General features: G+C 35.1%; 1 protein-coding gene across 6 annotated transcripts in view; it reads right to left on the bottom strand.

Moving 5' to 3' along the window:
* The window catches only part of HACE1 (HECT domain and ankyrin repeat containing E3 ubiquitin protein ligase 1), a 101557-nt gene that overhangs the window by 23072 nt on the left and 61209 nt on the right, over nt 1–17276 (bottom strand). For 5 of the 6 annotated variants that reach the window (XM_032275166.1, XM_032275162.1, XM_032275163.1 and 2 more), the window contains 7 exons: nt 12599–12933; nt 12029–12097; nt 11695–11782; nt 4486–4597; nt 4293–4390; nt 4026–4113; nt 215–364 (listed from right to left, as the gene is read on the bottom strand). In XM_032275166.1, coding sequence (XP_032131057.1) covers nt 215–364; nt 4026–4113; nt 4293–4390; nt 4486–4597; nt 11695–11782; nt 12029–12097; nt 12599–12933 — 940 coding nt within the window. The remainder of the gene's footprint in view (nt 1–214; nt 365–4025; nt 4114–4292; nt 4391–4485; nt 4598–11694; nt 11783–12028; nt 12098–12598; nt 12934–17276) is intronic. The other variant, XM_032275164.1, reaches the window with a different exon arrangement.

The raw sequence follows: 17276 nt of genomic DNA, 5'->3' as shown, positions 1-17276 counted from the left end.
AAATTAAAAAAAAAAAAACTTAGCTAAAAATGTTTGGGGAAAAAAAGGTAGGTCATTTCTTTCTCCCTCAAACCCGAATGCCTTATATATACAGATGGCCTCCAATCAAAATAAAAACTATCTCATCCAAAATGCCACTGTTTATCTAGTTTTCCTCAAACTGAAAGAAAAACAATATAAATAAATGTCTGCATAAATAATACTGGAGCCATACCAAGAATGTGCTTGTAGAAGGATCGTGTGAAGTAAATATTGACCAGCTGCCTGTGGTTCAAAGCTAATCCCAAGATCTGCCCAGCAAAACGAAAATAGTTCAAGTGATCAGGATTTACGTAAGAGTTGCTATTAGGCTGAAAAGTTGTTCCTATTGAAGTAAATACAAAATATTATTAAGAATCTATATGCAGAAGAAAGATAATTTCAATCCAGATAAACTAATTCACATACAACTTCAGCAAAGCTAAGGTTTCATTATGTATAAACTTCCAGAGAAATGTTCTTTGTGGAATATTTAACAGGTGGTAAGCAGAATTGTAAGTACAGATGATAATCATTAATTCATACATATTTATCACAGTAAGTCTATGGCAGAGAGAAAATTTTAGAGTACTTTTGACTGAAATTAGTTGGAAGATCATCAGAGACACCCTGGAAATAATACAGCAAAAGATCATATGCACATGTGTGCACGTGCACATACACACACTTGTACACACATGCACATAGATACACAATTTCCTAGGCAGTATGGCAATAGGCTGTTCACTAGGACAGACATTATCCCATTCATCTGTATATGCCAGTGCAGTGAGTATTTGCTAGTTTCTGCTTCTTTAGGAGTAGAACACTATGAGAATAACTAAAAATTTTAAATTTACAACTGTTCTTAAGTGACAGACCTAGTCAATGAACTTGATGCCTGTTAACAATGATTAGAAAATCACCCCAGTCCACAAGGTAACCAGGTCTTCCTAATGGCAAACAATTAAGTTTAAACAATTACCTCAGGTGAAAGTAAAAATGGCAAGGGCAATAGTTACCAATTATTGAAAATCTAGTGCAATGGAATATGAATTCAATTTTATAAAATATCTAGATTAGGGAAATTTATAGATATGTAAAGTAGATTAGTAGTTACCTAAGGCTGAAGAAAGGGGAAATGGGAGATATTGCTTAATGGGTATGGAAGTTCTGCCTGGGGTGATGAAAAAGCTCTGAAAATAGATAGCGGCCAATGGTTACACAACATCATTAATCTTCTAATCATTAATCATTTAATCTTCTTAAATGCCACTGACTGTATACTTTCAAATAATATAAATGATAACTTTTAATGTGGATTTTACCACAGTAAAAAAAAATTCTCAAAAACAAAAAACTACTACTAATTAAATGTTAAAACCTAATGCCAAAACCTCAACTTTAAATAACTTTCTGTTCCTATTTTTCCTACTTTTCTGTGATGGCCACTAATTCATATTACGAATTCATTCAACAAACATATCATGAGCTTATCTACATACTACTATTGTAAACAACTGGGCTAAAAGAAAGAATAACTGATAAACCTAATGAAATAGTATCAAAGAAAAATAAAAGGTAGAAATGAAAAGTGAAATGTTTAGCCATTTAGCATATATATTTTGACAATAATTCACTCTGTGTTTCATTGGTCTTTGATTTCTCAGTGTTAACACAAGGTTAAACTGCTGACTAGTTTATTTAGATATAAGGTACCAATTTGGAAATCTATGGGAATAACTTCAGAAAGTCATGTGAGTCTCACCATTCACTGTTAAGGACCTCTGGAGAATAATTCCCTGTCATGAAGCAAGACCCGATATTAAAATCCAAAGCAAAGCTTTGTGAGATAAAGGCAGACTTCAAAGACAAATATAATCATAATCCCAAAAATATAATATTCTGAGAATAATCACAAATATTTTTTACCTGAAAAATAATGAATGATTAGGGCTATGGACCAACAAAGATTTCTGATGCCTCTATTTTCCTCCCCTGGCTCTGTGTTTAATTCCTTCTCTAATTACTTTCTGAAAAATCTAGATTCTTAAAAGTATAGATAAGAGATCGAGACCATCCTGGTCAAAATGATGAAACCCCGTCTCTACTAAAAATACAAAAAAATTAGCTGGGCATGGTGGCGCGTGCCTGTAATCCCAGCTACTCAGGAGGCTGAGGCAGGAGAATTGCCTGAACCCAGGAGGCGGAGGTTGCGGTGAGCCGAGATCGCGCCATTGCACTCCAGCCTGGGTAACAAGAGCGAAACTCCGACTCAAAAAAAAAAAAAAAAAGCGTCGCAGGAGTATAGAAAAGAAGAATTTAAAAAAAAAAAGGAAACAGGGAGAAAATCTTCAGAAAAGGAGTAACAGTTTTTAACTTGAAAATTAGTTTAAATAGAATTAAAAGTTTATGTCAAATTTTAAATTAAAAAAATACATAGCTATGACCCTCCCAATTATTTTCATGTTCTCAGAAACACACACACACACACACACACACACACACACACACACACACACAAAATTACAAAATACAAAAACTAGCTGGGCGCCATGGCAGCTCTCCCAGCTCAAGTGATCCTCCCACCTCAGCCATCCCAGCTACTCAGGAGACTGAGGTGGGAGAGTCACTTGAGCCCGGGAGGTCAAGGCTGCAGTGAGCCAAGATCATGCCACTGCTCTCCACCCTGGGTGCCAGGGCAAGAATCTGTTTCAAACAAACAAACAAACAAATCTTTATGGGTCTATGTACTTCAACATTTGCTCTGCTATAAATCTGTTACATTAAGGAAGTGCCTCAACTAATGATTCCACACCAAATCTGTTTTTGAGATATTGAACTAAATTGGCTTAGAATAAAGGATATAAAGAGAAGAAGTAAGTCTAAAATATAATGCTAGATCTAGCTTCAAAGATTAGGCCTAAATAATTAAACTCAGGGCTTAACTGAACTTGTCATTCACAAAGACACCAAATTCACCTCAGAGCAAAGAATCAAAGGTTACCAAGTTAAAGCAGGCAGTTCCATGTTCCTAGGTGATTTCAAATACTCAAGGTGTATCCAAGAAGCCCATCACAGGGATGAATGCCTGCAGCTGCCTAGCTCTATTGCAGCCCACTCCCACTTGCCTCCCCTAAAATCACCCTTCTTATCAAATGGGGATTTACTGCTAATTTGATTGGAAGCAATCAGAAGCTACAATTAATGAAGTATTCTCTCCTGATAAAAGAATGTAAACACTGGGGAAAGAAAAGATTTTTAGGAAAAACAAGCAACTGTACAGAGCATTTGAAAACTGAAATCCCACCTTACTCGGAATATGTCTTTATTAAAGTTAGAGAGTTCTCAAATATGCCTCACACAAATGAGGTGATAACTAATTCCATTTAGTTTACAATATCAAATTACAACTCTATAGGTCACAAGCACCATTTCAACAAAGAGAGTCAATTATCTGCATGATACGGTTAAATAAGAGCTTTGTAGTAGCCAGGTCTTGATCTCTTTAAATGACTGAAAATAGTTAGTATACATAAATAGATTAAGAGTTGAAATTTTACATCATGATTTCTAGGCTTTGGTTTTCCTAAAACCAATATATTTTAAAACTTGAAAACTCAAATAGGGTTAGCAAATTTTTATTTTTCCAAATAGGGACTTTTGTTTAAGTCCATCTACAAGCACCAAGAATCTATGAAAAAAAAATTTTACCTCAAAAAAGTAGACTAAAGAACAATACTTAAATTGAACAAATTTAGTTTTATTTTACAAAGGACTGACAAGAAACCTCCTTGGGGCCAAGAGTCAAATTTCACTTAGGATTCTACCACTTATTAACTCTGTGAATGCAGATAAAAACTCCGAATTTCGGTTTTCTCATCTATAAAATAAGAGCATCCTGCCTAGCTCACAGGTCTACTGTTCAAATCAAAGATAAAGTGTACTGAAATAATATGAAAAATGTGACTAGTTGCAGAAAATGTCATCTAGACTGTTCAACTTACCATCAGCTGACTGGGTAAACAATGCATAATCAGGATTGACTATCTCATTGGACAGAATATCAAACCATTCACGCACAACACCTTGACCCTAAATTCAAGAAAATAAAATTCAGCATCAACAGAAATATGTTATATCAGGAATTTTTTTCTAAATAACAAAATTTAAAGTTTTCTTCCTTTATCAACTAAATATCAAACTTTATTCAAAAGGCATTTCAATCTTTCTTCATATACAGTGATTTCTACATCATCTTCCTTTGTACCCACCATGCCTTCTTCTCCATGGAACCGTACAGCAATCCCTTGCTTTAGCTTTGCACAGTTTGCTTTTGACACAACTTCACAGCTACTCCTAAAAATAGAATCTAAATATGTAGTATTGGTTAATTTTACGTATTAAAATTTACAATAACAAGCACTTTGTGCTTCACACATATATCAGTGTCTTTGTTAAACATACCTCTATGAACCAGCAGAATATCATTTTCATTCACTGGCCTGTGCACCATGTCTGAATCTGGTTGGCCTGAATGCAAATGTTCATAAAACCATTCACAGCGATCTTTAAAAGGCTAGCTCAAAAAATAAGAGTAAAATATGTTAGCAATATATCAGTTATCTAATTACCAGATTTTGCTAGCATGCTAAATGCCTTTTCTACAAATAATCATTCTTAGATCTTTATGTATAATAAGGAATTACTAGATAATGTTTTAACATTTCAATAACTATTCACAAAAAGGCAGATCATAGCTGAAATAGTTGACTACCTAGAGAATGTATTTTTTTTTAATTCCTTCATTTTCAATACAAAAGGCTTGATACATTTGGTTATGTCTAAGAACTTAATATCAGATACATAGTTGAACACATTTATTCTCAATTTCTTTTAAATCTAAGTCTATTACAATGAATTTTCACACCCAGAAAAATCACATTGCATGTTTCATTTAATTTTTCATGAAAATAATCTCTTACGCCTAATTTTATTCTTTTTCCAGTTTGTTGTTGTTGTTTTGAGATGAAGTCTCATTCTGTTGCCCAGGCTGGAGTGCAGTGGCATGATCTCCACTCACTGCAACTTCTACCTCCTGAGTTCAAGTGATTCTCCTGCCTCAGCCTCCTGAGAAACTGGGATTACAGGCATGCACCACCATACACCTGGCTAATTTCTGTATTTTTAGTAGAGATGAGGTTTCACCATGTTGGCCAGGCTGGTTTCAAACTCCTGACCTCAGGTGATCCACCCACCTCAGCCTTTCAAAGTGCTGAGATTACAGGCGTGAGCCACCACACCCAGCCTATTACTCCTAACTTTATTCTTATTTCTATCCTTTAGAATATATGCAGAAACTGGAATGGAATTTGTTATCCCTTTTCATTCTCTACCCTAAAAATTAAAGAATAAGATCTCTTGAATAACAAAGGAAGTCTCTCCCTTTTGTTCAACTATCAGGTAAGCAAATTGTAAGTGATCTATAATTTTTGATTAATCAGGAAGTACTGACTACCTAGTATGTACCAACACTGCATGTAACATATGAGCAGTAAAAATCTCCATGAACTTGCTAAAAACTGTTTAATACAAACAGATGAGACTAACATAGAATAATGCAATGTGTATATAATATCAAGTTCTAAACAGTGAAGCATGAGCTACAGAAGTCCTGGGTACAGCAGCAATGAAGGGGAACAATGAAGTCAATCTGAGATACTACTCCTTTGAATAAGCATTAAAAGTAAGAGAAGAGGCCAGGTATGGTAGCTCATATGCTTGTAATCCCAACACTTTGGGAGGCCAAGGCAGGAGGATTGCTTGAGCCCAGGAGTTTGAGACTAGCCTGGGCAACAGTAAGACCCTGTTTCTACCCAAAAAAAAAAATTTTTTTTTTAATTAGCCAGGCATGGTGGTATGTACCCGTATTCCTAGTTACTTGGGAGGCTGAGGTGAGAGGACCCTTGAACCCAGTAGTTCAAGGCTGCAGTGAGCTATAACTGTAGCGCACTCGCTTTGTCACTCTAGCCTGGTGACAAAGTGAGAACGTGTCTCTACCAAAAAAAAAAGTAAGGAAGGATCTCTGCAGATAGAACTTATTAACAGAAATAACTTAAAGGGGAAAATCCCTTTCCCCACAACTTATCCCCATACTCCTAGAAGGTACTGGTGGAGATATAATAAGATTTTAAGTATCATGAGTTTTAAGATATTGTGGGATGTAACTATTAGGGATCTAGAAAGAGATACTAAACAGTGCTGCAGCTGAGACACTGGAAGTAAAGCCATGAACAAAGGTAAAGCTGGGGACAGGATAAGGTTTAAGAGATGAAAGATACAGAGAACAAACACCAAGAACAAAGGAGTTTATGATCACAAGTCATAACTGAGAATTTGCCTACAAATGTTACAGACAAGAAAAGTCAAAGGAGAACTAAGGTGGTGCAATATCATCACAAAAGCTAAGAGCTTCAGGAGATAAATATGATGAATACCATTTAACACCACAAAAAAGTTGTCTTCCAGGTAGCTTTTAGGACACCAATAAACTTCTTCATCTGAGCTAAACTAAACAGTTTTGCTTTAAAATATTCAAATATCACTTGTTATTAATTCTTAATAAAAACATTAATTAATGTGATTGAGAGATAAACTTCTGCCTTTTAATATTTGCTCTTTCAGTAAGAAAAGAATAAATGCTACTTTTTTAAAGTTAAATGTGTAATTTTGTCCATACTTTTAGCAGTCTTCCACATTTTTAATAAAGCACTCGTTACATGTTATATGTACTATTGTGCATATAAATTAAATATTTCATTTTTATTTAACAGACTGGAATATAAAGTACTTGAAATTCTAATGCTAATTATTTCTAAAAGTTTGGTATAAAAGGAGAGAAAAAACATTACACAGAAGCATATGGGCTTTGAAGTCAGATAAACAGGGTTTGAAATATTCTGTCACTTACTAGACTTAGCTTAAGGAAATTACTAATCCTCAGAGAATTTTAGTTTTCTCATCCGTAAAACAGAAAAGAATACCTACTTCAAGAGCTAACTGTTAGAATTAAATAATGCAAATAAAGAACATCATTACAATAATTATAATAATCATAATTATAATCATAAATCAGCAAACATTTATTAAGCACCTATAAGCCAGGTACTTTTCAAAGCACTTCACAATGCATTACCACATACAACCCTCACAACACTATGAGAAAAAGGGACTTTTGTCCCCATTTTACCAAAGAGAAAAATACACTAAAAGCATTTATACTAATGCTCTAATACTCAATACCTAGAACACTCAATAAATAGATATTGTTCTTACTATCATTCATAACAGTGTTAAAATTATTGTCAATAACTATTTAAAAGAAAACTTACTGCCCACTATAAGATATTAAACTATGTCCTTTACCTATGAAATGTGAACCAAAAAATAAAAACAAAAGGAAATCTTTTCAAGCAATTCAAGTGGACCATTAAAAGGTACAAACTGCTACCTTCAAAAGCTAATACAGTATCTCTAACATCAAGACACACACGCGCACACACACACACACACGCACACACACACACACACAAACACCTACATAGCCAAATGACACATTTTTGTATGTAAACTTTCTAGAGTACCTGCATTTCCATAAATAATTCACAAAGCAGGACTGATTATATAGAGGCTCCTCTTAATAGCATTCATACAGCAAAACAAAACGTTTCTCCCTCTAACCACTGGCCACCTGAAAACCACTAACAGAAGAAGTCAATCCCTTAGCAGAGGTAGTTGTTCTTTTTAACTTTCTAAAGGAGGACAATCTCCAAGTTCCAGAAAACTTCCAAGTACAGTAGAATATAAAGTACCTTTTTTTCCTCTGATGTGAGAGTAAGTTGCCAATATAATGTCCAGTCCCCATAAACACTTAGGTGTTTATTTCCTACAAACAAGGGAATTTCTCCTCCATAACCAGATATCAAAACAAGAAATTAACTCTGATAACGTTACTACATGTAATCCTTAGACCACATTTCAAGCCTTGCCAATTTTCCAATAATGTCCTTTTATTGCAAAATGATTCATGAACTGCCTTCAATTGTTTTGTCCTGTCTCCTTCACTCTGGTACATTGCTTCAATGTTTTCTTAATTTTCATAACCTTGATAGTTTTAAAGACTGCAGGTCGGTTAATTTTGTGCAAAGTCCCTCAACTGTATTTAGTCTGATGACGCCTCATGATTAGATTTAAGGTGTGCATCCTTGGCAGGAATATCACAGAAGTGATGCCATGGCGTCCTCAGAGCATCCTATCAGCTGGCACATTGCAATGTCTGCTTTCATCACTGCCAAGCTTCTCTACTGGAAGACCCCTTTTTTCCCTTTGTAATAATTCTGTTGCGAGATAACCTGAAACTGTGTAAACATCCCATCCTTCATCAAACTTTCCATTTATTCATTAATTTTTTGTGTGTGCAGATTCATAGGTTCCTATTTATAACTATGTTGCCATCATTATTTATTTTCATGTTCAAATTCTTCCAAATTTGGTAGTGGGAGTCCATTCAAGCTGTCCTCTGAGTCACGTTAACATAAACCCATCATTTGTTGAATGCCTTCTTACTTTCTCACACAATGTTTCAGGCTTATTTTATACTTTCCCTGATCTAGTCCTGGAATTGGCCATTTCTCCAAGGAGCCCTGGTTCATTGAGAATGGCATTGAGAGACGAAGAGCTAGATGCCAGGTTTGCTACATGTATCTATGTAGATTTAAAACTAAATTCAAACTGATAACTCCAATTCAAATACAACAGCACGAGATTCCTTTCTAGTTTCCTCCATTTTGTAACTCCTTTCGCCAACAATGAGAAGTCAGAATCTCACACTTGCATATTTGATCAACCTGCAATCCCAAATGAAGTTAGACTCTCATACTTGCTTATTTGATCTGCAACCCCACTCCCTTGATATGTAACCAATCTCCAGTCGCTGACATGGCTCCTCTACTGCATAGATGCCCTCCATCCCACTGGGGCTCCATCAGACAGCACTGTTCAGCTGCCACCACCCCCAACATGGACATGCTTATGCCACTCTAGCCCACATAACTCACACTGGGAACCTCTTCTACTCGGACACCCTTCTTATCACACCCAAACTCCAAAACCCCACATTAGGCCACCACTACACATGTAGACACCCTCCTCACCCTGGTCAGGCAACAAAACCCACCTCTCTGAGTCAACAAGGTGGATACCTAATACAGATGTTTTTTGACTAAATTGTTCAGGAAGGGGAGAAGGAATAGAAAGTAAAAAGTAGAGACAGTATTACGTTGGTGCAAAAGTAATTGCAGGTTTTGCCATTTTAATTTAACAATTTTAATTTGGCAATTAAAAGTAATTGCCAAAAACCACAATTACTTTTACATCAACCTAAAACAGCAGACTATCTCTCAAAAACTAAAATCTTCTTTCACCTATTCTCTCATTTGCCCACAACAGTATCACATACTGTAGGTTAACAAATTGAAGTTGGCCAGGTGTGAATTTGGCTCACACCCATAATTCCAACACTTTGGGAGGCTAAGGCGGGTGGATTGCTTGAGCTCAGGAGTTCAAGGCCAGCCTGGGCAACATGGCAAAATACTGTCTCTACAAAAATTAGCCAGGTGTGGTGGTGTGCACCTGTAGTCCCAGCTACTCTAAAGGCTGATCTGGGAGGACTGCTTCAGCCAGGAGGCAGAGGTTACAGTTAGTTGAGATCATACCACTGCACTCCAGCCTGAGTGACAGGTGAGACCCTGTCTCAAAAAAAAAAAAAAAAGGCCAGGCACGGTGGCTCACACCTGTAATCCCACTACTTTGGGAGGCCAAGGAGTTCAAGACCAGCCTGGCCAACATGGTGAAACACTGTCTCTACTAAAAACACAAAAATTAGCTGTGTGTGGTGGTGCACGCCTGTAGTCCCAGCTGCTCAGGAGGCTGAGGCAGGAGAATCACTTGAACCTTGAAGATGGAGGTTGCAGTGAGCCAAGATAGCACCACTGCACTCCAGCCTGGGCAACAGAGTAAGACCCCATCTCAAAAAAAAAAAAAAAAAAAAAAAGAGACAAAGAAATTGAACTTGAGAACCAGACAGACTTTTAAATTCTGGTTCTCCCACTTAGTAGCTGAATGACTTAAGTTACTTAACCACTTCAGCTTAGATAAAAAGAATAGCCATCTTACATGACAGTTAAGAAAATAATTCATGGAAGCAAATATATAGTACCTGACCTAAAATTAGCATTCAGTGAAAGTTATTACTACTGCCTTCTCTTGTACATTATCTTTATTAAAGATGTCAGAAGATCCCTCTATATAATTGTGTATAATTTTATAAAAATTAGTTCACAGCTTAACTTCTGAAAAGATAAATGTCCCTAAGAACATTAAAAACCACGTATGGTATTTATTATGACTACTAACCAAACCATTGCCTATAGTCTATCCTACATATCTGGCAAATTATTTTCTAAAATTTTGCCAGAATTATGCCTTTCTCCTAAAGTAAGCATACCAGTGGCTCCTAACAGTCTACCAAACAAAGAAAATTCTTCAATCTGGAAATCAAGGCTCACCATTGGATAAATTACCCCAATCTACCTACCTTTCCAGAACTCTATATTGCTCCTATCTACACAAAATTTCTGCTGCAACTACTGCAGTTTTATATACTTTCTGTTTACATGCCCCAGCCCACATGTTGGTTAGAATGCTCTCCCTCATTTATTCCCATCAAAATGTTGCATATTTTTTCAAGCTTTCTCAAGGTAACTTAAAATCCGCCTTCTCTGAAATTTCCCAACTACAGATGCCAGAGTCAGTTCTTCCTCCCTTTTAAACTCCTAAAGAACCAGGTAATATTGTAGTTACTATTTTACAGATATGTTTATTGTATCTACAGCTAGACTGAATCAGAACCCTCTTAAAGGAAGGGAGTAAGGTTTCTATCTCCAAAACAACTACCATTTATTGAGCATTTATCACAGTTATTCTTGACAATAGTTCTATGAGGCTGCTGTCATTATCTCTATTTTGTAGGATGAAGCAAACAAGGCTTCAAAGATGTTAGGAAATGTGCCCAAAGTTCACAGAGCTGGTAAGGAGCAAAACAAGCTTTCCTCCAGCTACCTTCACATAACATGAGATATATGGAATGAACAGGTACAAATCTGGAAGGAGAAAGGTGGTCAGGTCAAATAATTTTGGAGGATTAACAAAGCTAAATCACTATTTTTACTAAAGGGCTTCTCAAAGCCTTTTAACGTGCTGCCAATGTGATTTACAAATTTCCAAAGGGCATATGTTATGTAATTTCCCAAGTGTATTTGGGGCTAAAATCATTTTTCAAGAAAACAATCAGCCTTATAGGACTAAGGAGTTTCATTAAACTCCTTTCAGGAAATGTGGCAATGTGTTCTGCTGTTTTCGTACAGACCTCTGCACATAGTAGGCACTCAATACATATTTCTTGAAGAAAACTTACTCCTCATAGTAAAGTAACATCCAATCATTCCTCTTACAACAGAATTTCTGAAGTGAAGTGTAATAATTATTCCACTAAACAATATTAGAATTTTATAAATTAATTTCATTAGATAGAAAAAAAAGATGAAGAAAAATTTCTACCTGTGCTTTTATGATATGCATGAATCTTGACATCAACTCAGGACATTCAAGGAGAAAGTGAAAGTGGTCAAATATAATTTTGGGATTTCTAAAAGAAAAATGTATTTTGTTTAAGTGGACAGGAAGAATAAGTAACATTAAGTGAAATGCAAATTCAGATACACTGATACTGAAACAAAAGAAAAACACATAATAATCCACATTTATTAAAGTTTCATTTGTAATGGAGTATATTTTGAATAGTAAGAGAAATAACATTTTTTCTGTTTAGAAGAAACTGTAGGTAAAGAGAGGAAAGACTACCAGGGTAGTCCACAAACCCCAGAAAGCTTACCTATTAACAAAGCATTTTAAAACTTCATCATGTTTGCAGACAAATTCAATGAAACGAGGTGAAGTCATTCTGTCGGGGGTAAAAATCCATCAGAATACACAGGCTAAAGTTCGTGATATAATATAGCAAATTTGATAAATACATATTGAATTGGACTGGCTTCTAAACCAAAAAGAATTTGGGTTTGGGTCTTCTTTCTAAGTTTAGAAAACCGAAGCATGCCTAGCCAATTTGTAAAATGATTCTAACTTCTCATCAGTAGATGGTATCAAAAAGTGACTTTTAACATCTTGAAATTTGGTGCATTTCTGCTCTACACATTTTGAATACATAGTTAAGAGATTCTATACAAGATGACATTCATAATTCTTATCATATAAATCAATAATATATATCACTTGTTTAAAATTTAAATATTCCCTACTAGATCTAGATTAGTATATCTTAAAACAAGAAGAAAATAGATCTTTAAGTCAAAAAATTATTATTTGTTGTTTCTGAATTTACAAAAATCTCACTGCTTTTCATCATCTATCAGAGAAAAAAAAAAATAAGCCAAAACTTTCTTACCCTGGAGGCATCTGACAAGAACAGCACATGTAAAAAGCTTGAATGACAGCACTTAGCCGGTTAGCTGTCATAGAAATAACATCCTGACAATCTGCACTGGCTTCCTGTTTCCCTGCAAGAGCATCTGGTTTAGATTCCCTTGTGCCAGTGGACAGATTTTCATAGCTCCCAGGTCCTGAAGGTTCAAATGGAGGAACAGAAGCAGCATCTTGATCTTGGCCTTTTTGTTTCAGTAAAATAGAAGTGATCTCTGTTGAGTCTCTTTTGTTTTTCATCAATTCTGTAGCTATTAAAACTAGCCATTCATCTAATGAGTGCCAAAGCAATTCCAGCGGCTGCAACAAAAGTGTTTTTTAAACATCATTCTTAAACTACAGGATAAAACACACACACACACACACACACACACACACCCTCCTACCTCGACAATTATTATAAAAGAGAAAATTTACTGTAGTTATTTCTATCTTTCCAAATTAATGTGATGGTAATGCCTAAAGGTAAGTAACAAAATTATATGAATGCTATATAAATAGCATATATAAATGACAATTTCTTCATTTATGGCAATAATTTAGTTTGTATGTATGTATTCCTTGGAATAAAAAGAAAAAACTAAATCTAACAAAAAATGCACAATCTTTCTTCTTTTAATTTTCAAATGTTTAGTTTTAAAAGCACACATTACCATTATACATAATCATTCTTAACATTTATTGTATTAATATGATCAATGTCAACAACTTTCAATTAAACAAATAAGACTTTTTTCAATTAAAAACTGAGAATCCCTAAATATATATATAATCACTCTTAATATTTTCTGCATTAATATAATCAGTGTTAACAACTTTCAATTAAACAAATGTCTTTTTTCAGTTAAAAAATGAGAATCCTGGCTAGGCGCGGTGGCTCATGCCTGTAAACCCAGCACTTTGGGAGGCTGAAGCAGGCAGATCATGAGGTCGGCAGATTAAGACCATCCTGGCCAACATGGTGAAACCCTGTCTCCGCTAAAATAAAAAAAAATAAAAAATAAATTAGCCAGGCATGGTGGTGTGGGCCTGTAGTCCCAGCTACTCAGGAGGCTAAGGCAGGGGAATTGCTTGAACCCGGGAGGCGAAGGTTACAGTGAGCAGAGACTGAGCCACTGCACTCTAGCCTGGAGACAACGTGAGACTCCGTCTCAAAGAAAAAAAAAAAAGAAAGAGAATCCCTAAAGAAACTAATGAACAGGTTAGTTTACTGTACTCCTTTCTTTACATATAATTCCTAGAATTTTGATAATGTTTGACAAGAAATTATAAAATGTGGCAAATTTGTGTATATACACACACATATATACATACATTTACACACACAATCCATCTCTAATAACTACTGTTTTTTTAAAACAAGAAATATAATTACCAAACTTCTATTAAAATACTGACTAGCAGCTTGGGGATGGTGGGTAGATCACTTGAGGTCAGGAGTTCGAGACCAGGCTGGCCAACATGGTGAAATCCCATTTCTACTAAAAATACAAAAAATTAGTCAGGTGTAGTGGCACACACCTATAATTCCAGCTATTCGGGAGGCTGAGGCAGGAGGATCACTTGAACCCGGGAGGCAGAGGCTGCAGTGAGCCAAGATCACACCACTGCACTCCAGCCTGGGTGACAGGGTGAGACTCCATCTCCAAAAAATCCCTAAATATATATAATCACTCTTAATATTTTCTGCATTAATCATTAATATAATCTCAAAAAAAAAATACTGAGTAGCAAATTCTTAACTCCAAGTAAAGATCAACAGCTTTAAAAGAAAAAGAGATAGAATAAGCTATTTCCTATTATTATTATTCTAGCTGGGTACAGTGGCACGCACTTGTAGTCCCAGTTACTTGGGAGGTTGAAGTGAGAGGACTGCTTGAGTCTTGGGTCAAGGCTACAGTGAGCCATGATGGTGCCACCACACTTCAGCCTGGGCCAAAGAGTGTGACACTGTCTACACTGCCCACACCCCCAGCCAAAATAAAAGACCTGCTAGGATATTTTTAATACCAAATAAAGATTAATAGTTTACAAGTGGTATAGTGGTTAAACAATCCCTTCATCCTACACTATTTTAAATATTCTTATTGAGATGATGAGACATCTTTCTGCAAATAAATATAAAAGTTAATCTCACTTTTTGAATCTTATATGATCAAAGAATGCTACAAACTAGACCATGTGCTACAGAAAGACTCACCTTTAAAATATTTCAAGGAAAGAAATAATCTTTCTTTTAAAGACCACTATGGAAGGAGATTATAAAACCATATTTGGAACCTTAGAAAATGTTTGAATAACCATTATCTAACAAATATCTTCACTGTCATTTTTAGCCTTTCTTCAGATTTCTGTAACATTCCCTCTTTGAAAATATTTTACTTACTAAATTTGCAAATAATTAAATCACCCAGGCCTTCATTTACACATTAAACCAAAAGGCAGAAAACACAACAAAACAAACAAAACCACCACTACTATAGTCAACAAAAACACAGTTCACTCACTCAACCAGTAGTATGCACTAGGCAGGCAGGTAAGTACAATGTTTCCTTTTTTAAAATAAATTATACCCTCCTTTGAAGTTGAAGTAAATATCCCTCTCAGCCACAATAATGGTTCTTCCCAACTTATAAGGGCTGACAGATTTGGGGTCCCTGAACTGCTTAAGTAAGGGGAAGAAGTACCAGCTGCCATAAATACTGACAGATACCTTCACTGCAAATTCTAATCATGATCCATGAAACTATAGTTTCTCTTTATGAGCAAAACACTGAACCTGCTGTAGAAGATGAAAAGAACTATGTCAGCAAAACTATTTAGCTTTATAACAGAAAATGAACTTCTGAAATGGAAAGAACAGGTGGTGATATAAAACCGCTTGAAACAAAAAGAAAAAAGAATAATTGGCCTCTAAATGAGAAAAGATAAAACCTAGAAAATCAACACACTGAAAGGAGGTAAGGCCTAAGGCAAGAAATGACACAGCTGATCATGCAGATGAGCACTGAGTCTCAACCAACAGCAATCCTATTTTCAAATACTGACAATGTGTAAAAAATGAAAGGCAAATTTTGAGTGGTGTAGAAATAACACCAAGGAAAAAAAACATGGTATGTGTAAAAATGACAATAAAGGTATCAAAAGGCCAGAGTTTTTAATAAAGGAACACAGCAAAGAATTAGAAGAATGAGAAAAAAAAAATAAGTAGTAAGCCACATTGGGCCTTTCTTCAGTTTTCTCTTTTCTCATCTTTTATTTCTTCAATCATACATGCACTAAAACTAAATCCCAACCTTGAGGTGAGTTTACCTAGGGTTTTCTATTTGAAGATCTGTTCAGAAAATTCATTCTTCAATTACAAAAAAGAATGCTATGAAAATAGCTTTAATTTCTAACTGTGGTAGCAGCCACCAACAAAAAGGATTCAAATACATTTTAAAATTAAAAATAAACCATTGCATACTATATCTATAATGCTTTCTGCATTCATAAATAATGAAATACATTAAATAAGAAATACCATACATACCAATTGTTACTGAACAATGAGTCAATTACTATTGAAAATATTAGCAGGTTTCTTGGTACTGAGAAAATACTCCTTCATTCATTATTATTGAGTGATCCTTATCAAAGAATTATATTGTACAATGATATGACAATCATAAATGATTTATAAGCATTCTAAGTCATATTTTGAAACAATAATATACAATCTCAAACTTACTGAAATATTTTTAAAATTTCAAGGTGCTGAAATGAGGAATAAATCTGGCAGAAAAGTATTACTAACTTATGTTCATTAACAGCACCTTGATAGCCTGTTAATCTGACTATTCTTAACTTGTGATAATGTCAAATGCCACAACCCACAAGATAAGATCTTGAAGTTAAAAGTTTCACAATCTTTCTTGGTTACCAAATTTTCCAAACTGTAAGTCTATGTAACCATTAATAGTCACAGCCTACTATTCACAAAAAAAGAACACAGCAAGACTCAGGAAGCCTAAATTGTCTTCCCCATGTTCACTGTGCTTCGAAAATAAAAATGACCTTCTCCTTCAAATGCTCCAAAGTTCCCAAGGCACTAGATAAAAATCTCTTAATGCTCAAAGAATGGCTATGTGTTAAGACTAACTTAAAGAACTTCTAAAATAAATCAGAAAAGTAATAACAGGAAGTTAAACAATTTCACCTACCAAAAACATATGGCCTATAAACCCACTCATTCTTAATGGAAAACCCATTAGTTAATTTGAACAATAAAGTAGCATTAGAGTACCTTGTTAATGAAATGGAAATTAGGGATCAATTGCTACCTCAGACAAAATCTGGTAAGAATTAAAATGGTATTTCCAGTCTAACATCACAGCAACTCAGTAAATAGCAAAGATTTTTACAACTTGAGTCACCCCATAATGAACAGGAGACCTAACTCACATGGATGACAATGTATAGTTTCTATTTTTATCCTTGTAAATGGAAGGGCAGATCATTTTGCCAATCCCCAAAGATTCCATGTTTAATTCATAAAACTGGATGAAAAGAGACAGGTAAATTCTTTAAGAGTTAAAACTTATTCATGTGTTTAAAAACTAGCTGAGTTTTGCAATTAAAGTGTTTTACCAAAATGAAAGTTC

This window comes from Sapajus apella, unplaced genomic scaffold, assembly GCF_009761245.1.
Source record: "Sapajus apella isolate SASKATOON/1434 unplaced genomic scaffold, GSC_monkey_1.0 scaffold6, whole genome shotgun sequence".
Classification (NCBI taxonomy): domain Eukaryota; kingdom Metazoa; phylum Chordata; class Mammalia; order Primates; family Cebidae; genus Sapajus; species Sapajus apella.
This window is presented reverse-complemented; position numbering and strand designations above follow the sequence as displayed.